The 12,952-nt window shown below is 63.0% G+C and overlaps 2 protein-coding genes across 4 annotated transcripts; one reads left to right on the top strand and one right to left on the bottom strand.

Annotated features, from left to right (window-relative positions):
* Positions 1–274: 274 nt before the first annotated feature.
* Positions 275–5,095, bottom strand: SFXN3 (sideroflexin 3). The gene is made up of 11 exons (XM_061458880.1): positions 4,874–5,095; positions 4,201–4,367; positions 3,765–3,935; positions 3,550–3,648; positions 3,234–3,309; positions 2,707–2,792; positions 2,172–2,299; positions 2,020–2,069; positions 1,879–1,928; positions 1,516–1,563; positions 275–1,206 (listed from the first exon to the last, which is right to left on the bottom strand). Exons 1-11 carry the CDS (start codon positions 5,045–5,047, stop codon positions 1,110–1,112), a joined length of 1,146 nt encoding a protein of 381 aa, XP_061314864.1. The 5' UTR covers positions 5,048–5,095; the 3' UTR covers positions 275–1,109.
* Positions 5,096–5,583: 488 nt separating this feature from the next.
* PDZD7 (PDZ domain containing 7) lies at positions 5,584–12,891 on the top strand. Of its 3 annotated transcripts, XM_061458877.1 has the most exons (17): positions 5,584–5,690; positions 6,154–6,560; positions 6,725–6,865; positions 7,266–7,440; positions 7,782–7,958; positions 8,176–8,323; positions 8,557–8,617; positions 9,049–9,474; positions 9,880–10,083; positions 10,279–10,320; positions 10,494–10,651; positions 10,832–10,923; positions 11,062–11,153; positions 11,246–11,317; positions 11,759–12,247; positions 12,477–12,577; positions 12,701–12,891. In XM_061458877.1, the coding sequence occupies exons 2-17, from the start codon at positions 6,368–6,370 to the stop codon at positions 12,848–12,850; spliced, it is 2,721 nt and encodes a 906-aa protein (XP_061314861.1). In that variant the 5' UTR covers positions 5,584–5,690; positions 6,154–6,367; the 3' UTR covers positions 12,851–12,891. The 3 variants fall into 3 exon arrangements, with proteins under 3 accessions (XP_061314861.1, XP_061314862.1, XP_061314863.1); XM_061458878.1 differs by lacking the exon at positions 10,279–10,320; XM_061458879.1 differs by lacking the exon at positions 5,584–5,690 and having other exon boundaries at positions 6,423–6,560; positions 7,271–7,440.
* Positions 12,892–12,952: the final 61 nt, after the last annotated feature.

The following is a 12,952-nucleotide window of genomic DNA, read 5'->3' as shown; positions in this document are numbered from 1 at the left end:
CTGACTGTGCTAAAAAAAGCCCTCCTGACAGCTGGATAAGCTTAAGCACACACCAAGCCTGCCCAAGCCGCTGCAAAAGCAGCAGGGTGGAAAACAGGGAGCAGAGCCCAGCCCTAGGGAGAACAGGGGCACCCTGGCAGCCCTGCTTCCCCTCCCTCCCGCTCCCATCCTCATCCCAACAGCAGCCCCTTTTCCACCATATACAAACTGGCAAGCACCATGCTTCTCTTTGCTTTTGGTTTTATATGAACAACCTGCCTTTATTATTTGGTACATACAGGTATATGATATGTATATAAAAAATAACTAGAGGAAACCACAGTGCACTTAAAGCTATTTGAGAAGGTCCACCTGAAAGCAAAGCACTCCAGGAACAGGTAGAGTGACCCCTCCGGGGGAGCCCAGCCCTGAACAGAGATGGCATTAAAATGAGAATAAAAAGAGGACTTTCTGCTGGGATTAAAATGTGCCATTTGTTCTGGGGATGGAAAGAGCAGAAATCCAGACTAAATCCGTGGAGCAGCCAGGAAGAGAGCAGAGGGTGAGCTGAGAGCACGAAGCAGGGCAGGGAGAGCCCCCCCGCCCTGGGTTTGAGCCACTGCGTGCACTTGAAATCACTCACCCATGGCTATTTTGGGAATGGGGAGCTTTCCTCTCCAAACACTGCTCTGCCATCCCCAGGCGCCAGCTGTTGAACCGCTGGGCAACGTGGGGTGCCTGCAGAAGGGTTCACCCTCTGAAGGCTGTAATTGTCTGCTACCTCCTAAAGCTGGAGAGCACCTTTTTCTTCTCCACTCCACATCCCTGCTTACAAGGTGCAGCTGCCTATGTTCCCCCATGTACCACACACAGCTATGGGCACACACAGGGTGAGCATGGGAGAAGCACACCAGGGTGACAACCAGGACATCTTCAAAGCAGCGCTAAGCCTGGGTATGGGAATAGGGTTGGGTCCAGTGCTGTGGGCACCCCAGGAAGCAGGGACCTATGGACACGCGATGGACAAGGGAAAGCAGCTTTGGCCCCAGAGGGATCTGAAGGGTGAAGCTCAGCGATGCGCTGGCCTGGCAGCTCCATGGCACGCATCTCAGACACCCTGGGACCCTGGTTCAGAGCCCTTTGTTGAAATAGACGGTCTCCAGCTGTGGGTCTTTCTCCCGTATCCGAGCTTGGACTTCAGGCTCCAGGCGACTCACCAGCATCGAGCTGCCAAAAAGACATGGATACAGAGGATTGAGGGGGGATACCCATCAGTGGCCTCAAATTGAAGAACTGCAGCACCCCATGGGGACATTCCCATGGCCCAGCACAGACCTTTGGGTCTGCACCACTGTGGGTGCACAGGGACGTGTGTGCACAGGGACATTTGTGCACACAGTTTCAAGCCTCTGACTGCTCAAAGGAGCAAAAACATCTCCTGGGAGTCAGTGAGCACAAGGAGATCACACATCCTTTGCCTGCACCCCATGCCCTGCCCCATGGGAGCCATATACATGGGCAAGGTGCTGACCTTACCTTTTCTGAGGGAAGAGGGCACAGCACAGTGGGGTCGCGAACACCAAGCTGCAAGGGAAACACACGGAGAGAAGTGGGGCTGTGTAAATCACCTGCAAAGCCCGTGCCCATCAGTGTGGGAGAACAGCAATGCTGAGCAGGAGCCCATGGCAGGCTTGAGAGACACTGAGATGGAGCAAAACAGCTCTCAGCCCTAGGACCTTGTATCCCATCTCATCTGCCTCGGGGGCACCACCTTGGCATCTCCCCGAGGAGCTTTGTGATGGCTCTCACCTCCCCTGCCAAGCAGATCCCCAGCAGCACTGCCCCCAAAACCATGCTCAGTCTGTGGGCAGCAATGCCCATCAGCAGAGGAAGACTTACCAGAATCCCACCAGGCCAACCTGCAGCGGAGCGTTCAGGTACGGGTACCGCTGCCAGGGACAGGGAGAGGTTGTGTCAGTGGGATGGACAGGGTGCCAGCACTGTGGCAGGCAAGGGGTACCCCCTGGGACCACCAGGTACCTTCAGGAAAGCTCTCTTCTCCAGCACGTTCATGATCACCGGGGGAATGGCTGAGGCAGAGAGGAAGAAGATGAGCTCCAGTGCTCAAAGCTTTCCCATGGTGCCAGGGGCTGGCTGCAGCTTCCAGACACAGGTAGACAGGGGACACTCACCCATGGCCGGGGCTGCCATACCGATCCGGGACACCACCACCTGGAAAATGGCCTTCTGGGCTGCGGCCGTGGACTCACCCAGGCGGTTCCCGTTCTCATCCGTGACTGGGATCCCCAGCTTGAGCTCCCTGCAGGGACAGAGGGAGTGAGTGGAGCCCAGTGTAAGTGGGTGGGGGATCAAGGGACAGGGCAGGGATACAGCACGTCTCCAAGGAGAGGTTGACATCCTCCTGTATTCCCCATTCACTGCCTGCATAGTAAGTTGGGAGGGCCTCAGCTGATCCCACATTCCCACTTGAGGGGTCCTCAACAGGGCTGGACAGGGAATTCACAGCCAGCTCAGCCAATAACCCCTTGCGATGCAACTGACTGCTTTCATCCTCAATCCAATGCCCCAAGGTGAGGGATGCCAGCAGGGCCAGGAAGGAAGATGGGGTGCCCCTGCAAGCCCAGGGCACTGCTTCCCACATCCTCCAACAGTGCCTGGTGAACCCCAATGTGAGCCCAAGCACCCCAGCCCAGCCCAGGGGCTCACCTCTGCCTCATCAGTGGGATGTTGATGCAGTTGGCAGCAGCCACAGCTGCAAAAGGCACGTACCGGCCGATGATGGCTGGCAAGTGCTGGGGGGGCAAGCAGGGAGCATGTCACACAGAGGGTCTGGGGGCAGAGCTGGCTGTCCCCAGGTCTGCCACCATCCCCCTTCAAGACCAGTGGAGAAAACTGTTCCCTCCTCCCCTGCAAGTCCCAGATGGTAAAAGCTGCACAGCTCAGGGGATCCAGGGTGTCCCATGTCCCCTCCCAGCCCGGGAGGGAAGCCAAGGGATGAAAGAAGCCTGGAGAGACCCTGCTGGGGATGAAGAGGGGTTGGAGGGACAGGCCACCTCCAGAGCCATTGCTGGGGAGAGGGGCTGCCTTGTGTGGATGGCCCCAGGAAACCCCTTTCCTCCATATTCTCCCCTGCCCCAGGTGTTGGGATGAATCCCTGCTCATCTCAGAGCTCAGGGAGACCCCACAGGGAGGGTCCCAGTGCCCCAGCCAGGGATGGCCAAGGGCCACCTTACCTTGGTGAGAGATTTGAGTCCCAGTGCTGTGACAACTGCCCCCGTGGTAGCACTCACATAAGCTGTCCCCAGCTGGCTGCAAGAGGAGGAGGTGACACTGACGAGCCAGGGTCCCCACATCCCACCTATAACCCCCCACACACAGAGGAAGGGACAGCATGCCCTTCAACAGCATCAGTACACCACTAACCCTGGCAGCCCCACTGGTGTCCATCTCTGACTGTACCAGGTCCCCATCATCCCATCTCACAATCCCCACCATTCAAGAAGCTATGTCATTTTGGGGGCCCCAAGGCACTGCTCAGAAGATACTTACCTGGGGGTGATGGGTGCATCCCCGCTGCGGTTGGTGTAATTGACAACAGCGTTGAAGGACTGGTTGACCCACTGCCAGAACAGCACGGCCGGCGTGGTCCTACCAGAGAGAGGAGGGTGCTGGTGGCACTGGAGGATGCCACCCATGCTCCTACATGGGATGTGTGTCCCCATCTCGTGCAAGGGCCAGGGGTAGGGGGAACCCCTCCACCCTACCTGTAGAAGGTCAACATGCAGCCAGTAATGGTCATGTTCATGGGGACCTGGGCAGACATGCGTCCCACGAGGAGCATCTTTTCGCCCGTGTCCGGGTGGAAAGCTGAGTCGTAGATGTACTTTGCCTTCCAAAGCTGGTCCTCTGTCAGCCCTGGGGGTATCCTGCCCGCCCTGCCAGGTAAGGGTAGCACCTGTTGGGAGACCCTCTGCCAGCACCCACCTCCTGCCTGCCCTCCCGCCCCACGCAGGGCAGCTGGGAGATGCCTTAGGGACCAGTCAGGCAACCTGGGGAGCTGGCTTTGGAAAGGGTGGGACAGCATCACTCCCGTTTCCACCCCGAGGAATGGCCCCAGGGCTGTATTCTGTCAGAGAGCCTGGGAGTGGTGTGGAGCCTACGTGTGGGGGGTGCGTGTGAGTCATAGCCCCCATTTGGTACCTGTAGTCCTCCACCACCCGGCGGGCCTCCTCCAGCGTGGTCCCCGAGAGCAGCAGGTTTCGGGGGTCGGTCACCATGAAGAAGTGCTTGGCCCGGCCCTGGAAGGTGCTCTGGTCCCAGCGGGGCTCACGGATGTTGATGGTGGCAGGCAGGGACGGTGGCATCTTCTGGGGTTGGAGGGGCAGCGCTTATGTGGGACGTGGTACCCATGCGTGTTCCCCCAGTGCATTCCTACCGGAGCTCCGCCAGTCCGCGGGGACACGGGGCAGGGAATGGAGACCCCCTTTTCAGTGGAGCTCAGTGGGAACCGCCCCAGCACCCGGAGCAGCTCGTTGGTGCGGTGACCCCATCATGCACCGCCCTCACCCTGCAACCCGGCAGCGGGGACCCCCAGGTCCGCGCACACCACCCAGCCCGGCACGCCCCCACTCCTCAAGGGCCCCCGGGCCACGGGTGAGGGACGGGGACCCGCACGCTGCCGGGGACCCGCGGGGGCGCTCGGAAGAGCTCGGGAAGGAGAAGTACCCCCCGGAAGGCACCGGAACACCGCTCGGCCCCATTTCCACGCCCTTCCCCGCGAGAAGGAGGCCTCTGCTCCCACCCCCCTCTGCTCCCAATCCCCCCCTCCCCAACCGAGCGACCCCGGCCACGGAACCCCCCCACAGCCACTCACGGCTTTCCGGGACGCGCCCGCGCCGCCACCGCCCCGCTCCGGCCCGGCGCGCTGACGTACGCAGCCGTCACGGGATGGGGAGGGCGGCCCTGCGGAGGGGATCGGCAGGGGTTGCGCTGGACCGGGGCAGCCGCGGGGGGGGGGAACCGGTACGTGCCCGGGCACACGCGGCATCTGCCCCCCCGCAACCCCCCAGTGCCGGTGTGCGCCGGGGGGGTGCCGTAGGGCGGGACCTGCCCCGGTAGGTTGGGGGGGGGGGGGCTTCCCCCGCCCCCGTCCCCGCCTCCCCTCCTCCTGCCACCGCGCATCACCTGAAACCGCAGCGGTGTCGGGTTCGCGGCGCCGGGCCCGGATAGGGGGTCAAGGGCAGCCCAGGGTGGGCACGATGCCCCCCGGAGAGAGGGGCACGGGGGGACACCGGCTTGAGTAGCGGGGTGAGCAGGAGGGGTGACCCGTCGTGTATGTGTGTCCCCTCCCCGGCCGTGCCTCAGTTTCCCCCGTGTGCCTCGGGATGCAGAAGGGTCTGGGGGGGGGGCACCGCGTCCTGCGCCCCACAACAGCATCGCTGGGGATGCACCCCCCGGGACCTCCCCACGTCGTCCCCGCTGGGGAAGACACGCACAGGGCTCCCCCTCCCCGTTGCGAGGCCAGCCCCTGCCGCCCTTGATTGACAGCTCCCGCTCTCGATGACCGCACCGGTCCCGCAGGGACAGCCAATCCCCGCGGGCGGGGGGCGGGAAGCGGCGCTGTCTGCCCCCGTCCTCTCCGTCCCCCCCGCTCGCAGGTGTCTCTTTCACCGGTGGCACCATGGGGACAGGTGAGGAGGGCACGGGGCGGGGGAACCGGCGGCCGTGGCGGGGTCCGCAGCCCCCCTCCGGGGAGGGTCAGTGCCGGATGGTGCTGGGGAAGGGGGACAGCGGCGGGGTCGCCGTCGGGGGCTGGCAGGCGGCGGGGACACGAACGTATCTCGCTGGCCGGGCCATCACTTATTTATTGAGGTCAGGCTGGGGCGAGCAGGGGACGGGGCGGGGAGGACGGTGGAGGGGCCGTGGTGGAGTTTCTTCCACCCCACGCCTGGAAAATCCCATCGGGAACAGCATCCCCTTCCCCGCAGCAGCTCAGGGATGCGGTTCCCCCTCCCCTGCTCCTGCTGCAACCCCTCCGCAGGGAGGGCCGGTCCTTGCCCCATCGATGGCGGTACCCAGGAGCCCTGCAGCAGGGTCCTAGCGCGGGAGGGGACAAGGCTGGAGAGGGGGTCACGAAGCTCCTTGTCTCCCCAGGCTGTGCCGCTGCTCCCGGGACCGGTCCTGCCAGCTCCGGGCACCCACGCCAGCCGTCCCCGCTATCGCGCTGCTAGGAGGGAGCAGTCCCGAGCCCGGGCATGTGCTGCTGGAATATGCCATGTCCCTCCCCGGCCGGCGGGCAGCCCCAGCCCCGTGAGGACACAGCCAGCCCCGAGCCGGACACCGGGACACCGGGGTGCCCAGCGCCGCCATGGCCCAGGGCTGGGATGCGGAACTGTCGGGGATGACGGCGGGCAGCCGGTCATGGAGCTCCAGTAGCGAGGCCAGCCTGGCGCCCCGCTACCTCCTCAGCAAGCAGAGCCGCCTGCTCAACGGGACCACCCGGGGCAGCCGCACCGCCTCCCCCATGGGCCGTGTCATCCTCATCAACACCCCCATAGAAGGTGAGTGGGGTGTCCCAGCCCTCTGCCCACTGTATGGCCAGAGGGCCTGGACACCTGAGGTTCCTGGGTCTGTGGGCAGGGAGAGGTGACCTGGGACTGGGGACATCCCCAGCAAGAGAAACCACCTCCTGCTGCTGCTTGGGTGACCCATCCTGTCCTCACAGCCAGCAGCAACGAGAGTGACATCATCAACGCCATCACGGTGGAAAAGAGTGTGGATGGCAAGCTTGGCTTCAGTGTCCGGGGTGGCTCCGAGCACGGGCTGGGCATCTTTGTCAGCAAAGTGGAGGAGGGCAGCGCTGCTGGTAAGCAGGACAGGGTGAGGGGCACTGGTGGGGACAGGCATGTGCCAGCAAGACCCTCCTAGGGAGCTCCCAGGGACATGGTGCCACAGTGGTGATGCCACCCTTCACAGTGACAAGCCCCTGTTTGCTCCTGCTGCCCCTGTCCATGGGATTTTCAGGCTTCCCAGAGGGAACAGGACAGGAGAGAGCAGCACCATGCTGATGGCTTTGAACTCCATCCCCGAGCCACAGCAAGGTGTTAGCCCCCCATGCCTAGCATGGCCTCAGTGCAATTGACAGGCATCCCCAACTCTGTTCTCTTGGGGTCCGGATCAGGTTTGGGACACATTGAGGGAGAGGACACCAAACAGGGGCATCAGCGTGGGGTCAGGTGTCCAGCTGAGCTGTGTGTCCCTCACAGAGCAGGCTGGGCTGTGTGTTGGTGACAAGATCACAGAGGTGAACAGCGTGAGCCTGGAGAACATCACCATGAGCAGTGCCGTCAAGGTCCTTACTGGCAACAACCGCCTCCGTATGGTGGTCCGGCGGATGGGCCGTGTGCCGGGCATCAAGTTCTCCAAGGAGAAGACGGCGTGGTGAGCAGGGCAAACCCCATGCCAGCAATCCAAAGCCCAGCCCCATGGAGGGCATCGTGGGGAGGCTTGGTGAGGGATGGTGAGGGACAGGGAGGATCCCAGAGCTGGGGGACCCTCAGGGTGGGAGGGCATTAAAGGTATCTGACAAAGATGGAGATAGCCCAGGGTGAGGGATGGATGGGATAGAAAGGTCTGGAGCAGGCAGGGTAAGTGCAAGCCCCATCCTTAACATCCCCCATTCCCATCGCTCTCCTCCACTGGGTGACACCAATGAACCCATCCTGCTGGAGGACAAGAGTCTGGCGCCTGAGCTCCCCCACAACACTGTGCCTGTGCTCCAGGGTGGACGTGGTGAACAGGCGCCTGGTGGTGGAGAAAAGTGGCTCAACTCCATCGGAGAGTGGCTCTGAGGATGGGCTGCGGCGCATCGTCCACCTCTACACCACCTCTGATGACTACTGCCTGGGCTTCAACATCCGCGGTGGCAGGGAGTTTGGCCTCGGCATCTACGTCTCCAAGTACGGCCACCCTGGAGGGCACAAGGGGGATGTGATGCTCTGTTCCCCACTGTACCCATGCTGGGGCTCTGCCCCCCTCCCTGGCTACCACACCCATCCTCATAAGACTGTGGCTATCAGCTCAATGGGTGTTGAAGCATGGAGCCTGGAGGTGTGGGACAGGAGCAGGGCTCCTGTGAGGGCTTGGACCCATCCTGTTCCCCCTTCACTGCCCTAGGGTGGACCCTGGGGGGCTTGCAGAGCAGAATGGCATTCGGGTGGGAGACCAAGTCCTTGCAGCCAATGGAGTCAAGTTTGAAGACATAAGCCATAGCAAGGCAGTGGAGGTGCTCAAGGGGCAGACCCACATCATGCTAACCATCAAGGTACCTCTGCCTGGCCCCATGGAACCCCCAGGTGAGGTGGGGGGTTGGTGTGTCCCCATGCTGGCACTTCCCCAGCTCAGTCAGGCGCCTGTGGGGCTGGTGTGGCTGCCAGCTGGTTGGGTTTCAGGCGGGTGGGAAGGCAGGGGGATGCATTATTCATGGCTGGCACCGGATCGGGTTTGCCCGGGACGGCTGGTGTGTGCTGACCCCTCGTTCTCTCCCCTTGTGCCTAGGAGACAGGCCGGTTCCCTGCCTACAAGGAGTTGGTGGCCGAGTACTGCTGGCTCAGTCGCTGTAAGGGCAACACTGTGCGGGTACTGGCAGGGGTACCGGACTGGGGGCCCCATACAAATGGCGTCTGGCCACCACGGGGAGGGAGAAGGTCCACATGCCATGGGGTCCCACAGCCTTGGAGGGGGCATGAAGCTCCCTGTGGTATGGTTAGCATCCCACACTTCTCATGGGCTTGCAGGGCCCCTGTCCTCCGTCCATGTGGACAGCCATGGACAGCAACCCTGTGGTCCTGGTGATCCTTCAGGGTCCTGCATGTTCCCTGTGCCTGGAGCCTGCTGGTTCCCATAACTCTGTGGGATTCCACGTGTCCATTGTAGGGGTCACAGGAGACCCTGTGGCCCTACAGGTCCCCACATACCCGCTGTGCTGGGATGCAGAGCTCCCTGTGACCCCACAGCATGTCACCCCATGTCCCTGCTGTGCCTTCGCAGTGACCAACGGGCAGCTGCAGCAGCTCTCTCAGACCTCAGAGACCAGCTCCTCCATCTCTTCCTACTCCTCGGGGCCAGTGCCAGGGGTGGTGAACGGGATGGGGACAGCCGCCCCAGGGCCCCCTGCCCGCACCGTGGACGTGGCCATCTCCACGGAGGACGGCCCGCGGCGGAGCTGGGTGCGGGACCGTGCTGAGCGGGCCATGCAGACCGAGCCAGCCGCCGAGGTGCTGCCAGAGATGCGGCGCACGGTGCGGCCCCCCGAGCTGCTGCGGGACACAGCCATCCGGGGCCAGGGTGCCCGCGAGCCCCCCGGTACCCATCCACGACGGACCTTTGCCCACTCGCCCAAGACAGCCCTGCTGCTGGCACTGAGCCGGCCCCGGCAGCCCATCACACGCTCACAGAGTGATCTCACCGTCGCTGGTAGGTGCCAGGCCATGGCCCTATGTATGAGTCTTGCCCCTAGCTGGGGTCCCCTCCAACCCTGCACCCACAGCCCTGGGAGTCCCACAGCTCAGACCCTGTTCCTGCTTGACCATCCTGTAGCCCCTGATGCACAGACACCTGGCTCCTGCTCCTGGGCACTCAATACCTCCCCCAGCCCATATTGATCTCTGGCCACCAGCCCTGGCCATCCTATAGTTCTGAGTAGCCCCAGCGCTGCCCCTGGGGCTTAGCAGTCCAGCCCTGAAGACCCGCTGCACCCCACAGCAGGACTCTCTTCCAGTCAATGCCCCCAGTAGCCCCTCCAAACGTCCCCCCCAAGTTCCCGTTAGGGTTGGCATCCCCCGGCCTCCCTATTCCAGCCCTCTTCGTCTCTGTTCCCAGAGGAGAAGCGGAAAAAGGAGAAGCCAGAGGGACAAGGGGCCCGGGCAGGGGCCCCAGGGCTGCACCGCTCCAAAACCCTCGTCAACCTCTTCTTCAAGGGGGGCCGTGCCACCAGCCAGAGCTGGGCCCCTCCCAGCCAGGAGCAGCCCGCTTCCGAACGCAGGGCACGCGCCAAGTCCCCGGGGCGCTCCGACGGGGACAGAGGTACCAGACTGGGGGACAGGATGGAAAGGGACCCAACCATGGACTGGTTCTGCCTTCTGTGGGCACTGTAGCCTTACTGTGGCATCCTTGGCACGGAGGGGGGGCACGGGGAGGATATGTCCATTCATGCAGCTTTGGCAATGGGCAGCGATGCTGCTCCCCCTCGGCACTCACCCCTCTCCATCTCCCTTGCAGTAGGCGCTGTGCAGAAGTTTGTCATCCGGAGCCTGAAGCGGGGTAACGGGGTGCCTGTGTGCCCAGGGGTGCTGTGGGGCAGGCTCTGCATGTGCCTGCCCCTGTGCTGCATGTGCCTGACTGGTGTGGAGCAAGCCATTGGGGTGGAGGGCTTTGTGGGGTGACCAGGGTGGTCCCTGCCCCTCTGGCCATCCCTCTTTGCTGTGCCCCCTTAGAGAAAAGCCGGCGTGCCAGCATCCTAGGCCCCACAGGCATTGCTGCCCTGCAGCCCAATGGCAGCGACCCCGAGGCACGACTCACACACATCCAGGACACTGCTGCACGCCTCCTGAGCCCTGACGAGGTGACGGCCGTGCTTCGCCACTGCTCCAGGGTATGGCACCGCGGGCAGAATGAGCAGTGCAGTGCCAGAATCCCAGGATCATCCCCAGGCAGCTCCTGCATCCCGGGGGCGTTGCCATCAGCACTATGTGCCCACGTTAAGCTCTTGGGGTTAAACTGAAGCATGGGAGGGGTGGGCACCTGTCTGCTGACACCCTTCCTGCACCCACAGTACCTGCATGAGGGCAGCGTGGAGGATTTGGTGCGGCCACTGCTGGCTATCCTGGATCGGCCTGAGAAGGTCCTGCTGCTGCGGGATGTGAGGTGGGTGTGCTGTGGGTGTATCCTGGGGTACCCGGTGCTGCCAGCTGGGTGATTGACCCAGTTTCCCATACAGTCCAGCCCTGATCACACCCCATCTGAGAGGTTCCCACAACCTGTCTGCCCTCTTTACCCCGGCAGGAGTGTGGTGGCTCCCACAGACCTGGGCCGGTTTGACAGCATGGTGATGCCCCTGGAGCTGGAAGCCTTTGATGCCCTGAAGAGCCGCTCAGGTACAGCCTGGTCCCCAAGGGACCTTGGCTGGGGGCAGCAGGCAGAGGTGGGTACCGCTGGGGGCGTGACTGGTGTCTCTCCTTGAGTGCAGTGCGCTCGCCTGCCCTGCGCCCAGCTCACCACGATGTCCCTCCCAGGAGACACCTCATTACACCAGTGCCTGGTGAGTGCCACCCCATGGGGTCTGCCTGGCCTGTGGTGGGGTCTGCAGGCTGGAGGGGGGGGTACAGGGGCAGTCTGCGGTGGGAGAAAGGGAGCTGGGATGCTTGAGTGCAGGGGGTTGCAGGGGAGAGGGCATTTGGTGTCCCTAGATGCTGGGAGGCCCCAGAGTAGCAGGATCTCTGGTTCCTGGGTACCAGGGGGAAGGAGACACAGTCCCTGGAGAGAGATGGGGTGTCTGGGGGCTCTGAGGTGTCAGAGGTCCTAGGGAGGGGAGCTGGGGTGTCTGAATGTCCCTGGAGGAGGAAGATCTGGGGCCCTTTACACCAAGGAGGTCCGTAGGTGGCAGAGGTCCCCAGGCTTTGGCGTTCCCAGGGGATGGCAGGGGTCCCATAAAGCTGGTCTATGGGGTCTTGGGGGAAGGTCTGAGCCCCTCTTGTTGCAGACTATCGCGGCGGGTTCCTGCTGAAGCCAGTGGGGGCCCCAGATCTGGAGGGAGCCGAGGGGCTACAGGCGAGCCCGGGCCGGCCACGGGCCTCTGCCAGCCCCCGTCGGCTTCACCCATGCACCTACACCCCGCTCCCTGACGTGCCAGTGGATGCCTACGCCAGCACCAGCCGGCCCCTGGCCCCCACTGCCCCCAGGCCCCCCAACTGGCTGCTGGCTGAGGCCCCCCTGGGCGAGGGACATGGGCACTCACGCAGCTCCCGGCACAAGGAGGCCTCCAGCATGGTGCCCGATGGGGGGCTCGAGCTGCTGGGGAAGGCTCGGAGAGCACGCCCCCCCCTTGCACCTCTCTTTGGAGGGCCAGGGGGTGAGGCAGAAGCTGGGGTAGCCACCAATGGCCCTGGGGATGCTGGCAGAGAGGAAGAGGAGGAAGAGGAGGAGTATCAGCTGCTTACAGTCACCCTCTCCAAGCTGAAGCACTCGCTGGGTAGGTGGCACATGGGTAGGAGCCTAGGTGTGGGACTCTCCTCCTGGTACCAGCATCACTGGCTTGCCAGGCACCCCATTTAGGGGGCAAAGCCCCAAGCCCTCCTCCAAAATAGAAGATGAGGAGGTGCCTCTGCCCCAGCCCCTCATTCGTGCCCAGGGGAGGGTGTCCCATGCCCGGGAGTGGGTTGCAGTCTACCTGGTGTGAGGGCCTCTTGGCTCCTTTGCAGGGATCAGCATCTCTGGAGGCATCGAGTCACGGGCACAGCCCGTAGTGAAGATTGAGAAGATCTTCCCTGGGGGAGCTGCCTTCCTCAGCGGCATCCTCAAGGTATGGGGGGCACTTGAGAGCACCCAAACACCCCCATCCCATGGCGCTGCTGGGTGTTGGCAGTGCCCTGGCACTCCAAAAGCAGCTGTGCTTCACTCCACTGTCTTTCCTTACGGGGTCCAGGCCGGTCAGGAGCTGGTGTCAGTGGATGGACAGAGCCTGCAGAACGTCACCCACCAGCGGGCTGTGGACATCATCCGCCAGGCCTACCGCAACAAGGCCAAGGAGCCCATGGAGCTAGTGGTGCGGGTGCCTGGAGGTGCCCCAGAGTGATGCTGTACATATCCCCCTCTTCAAGAAACCATCCTGTGCTCCAGAGGCCAGTCTCAATGCAACGAGAGGGTGCAAGAGCCAGACCTACCCCACAGGCATGGG

This window comes from Pezoporus flaviventris, unplaced genomic scaffold (genome assembly GCF_033815535.1).
Source record: "Pezoporus flaviventris isolate CSIRO_AGI_PZ_B2104156 unplaced genomic scaffold, CSIRO_AGI_Pfla_v1 ptg000029l, whole genome shotgun sequence".
NCBI classification, from domain to species: Eukaryota; Metazoa; Chordata; class Aves; order Psittaciformes; family Psittacidae; genus Pezoporus; species Pezoporus flaviventris.
This window is presented reverse-complemented; position numbering and strand designations above follow the sequence as displayed.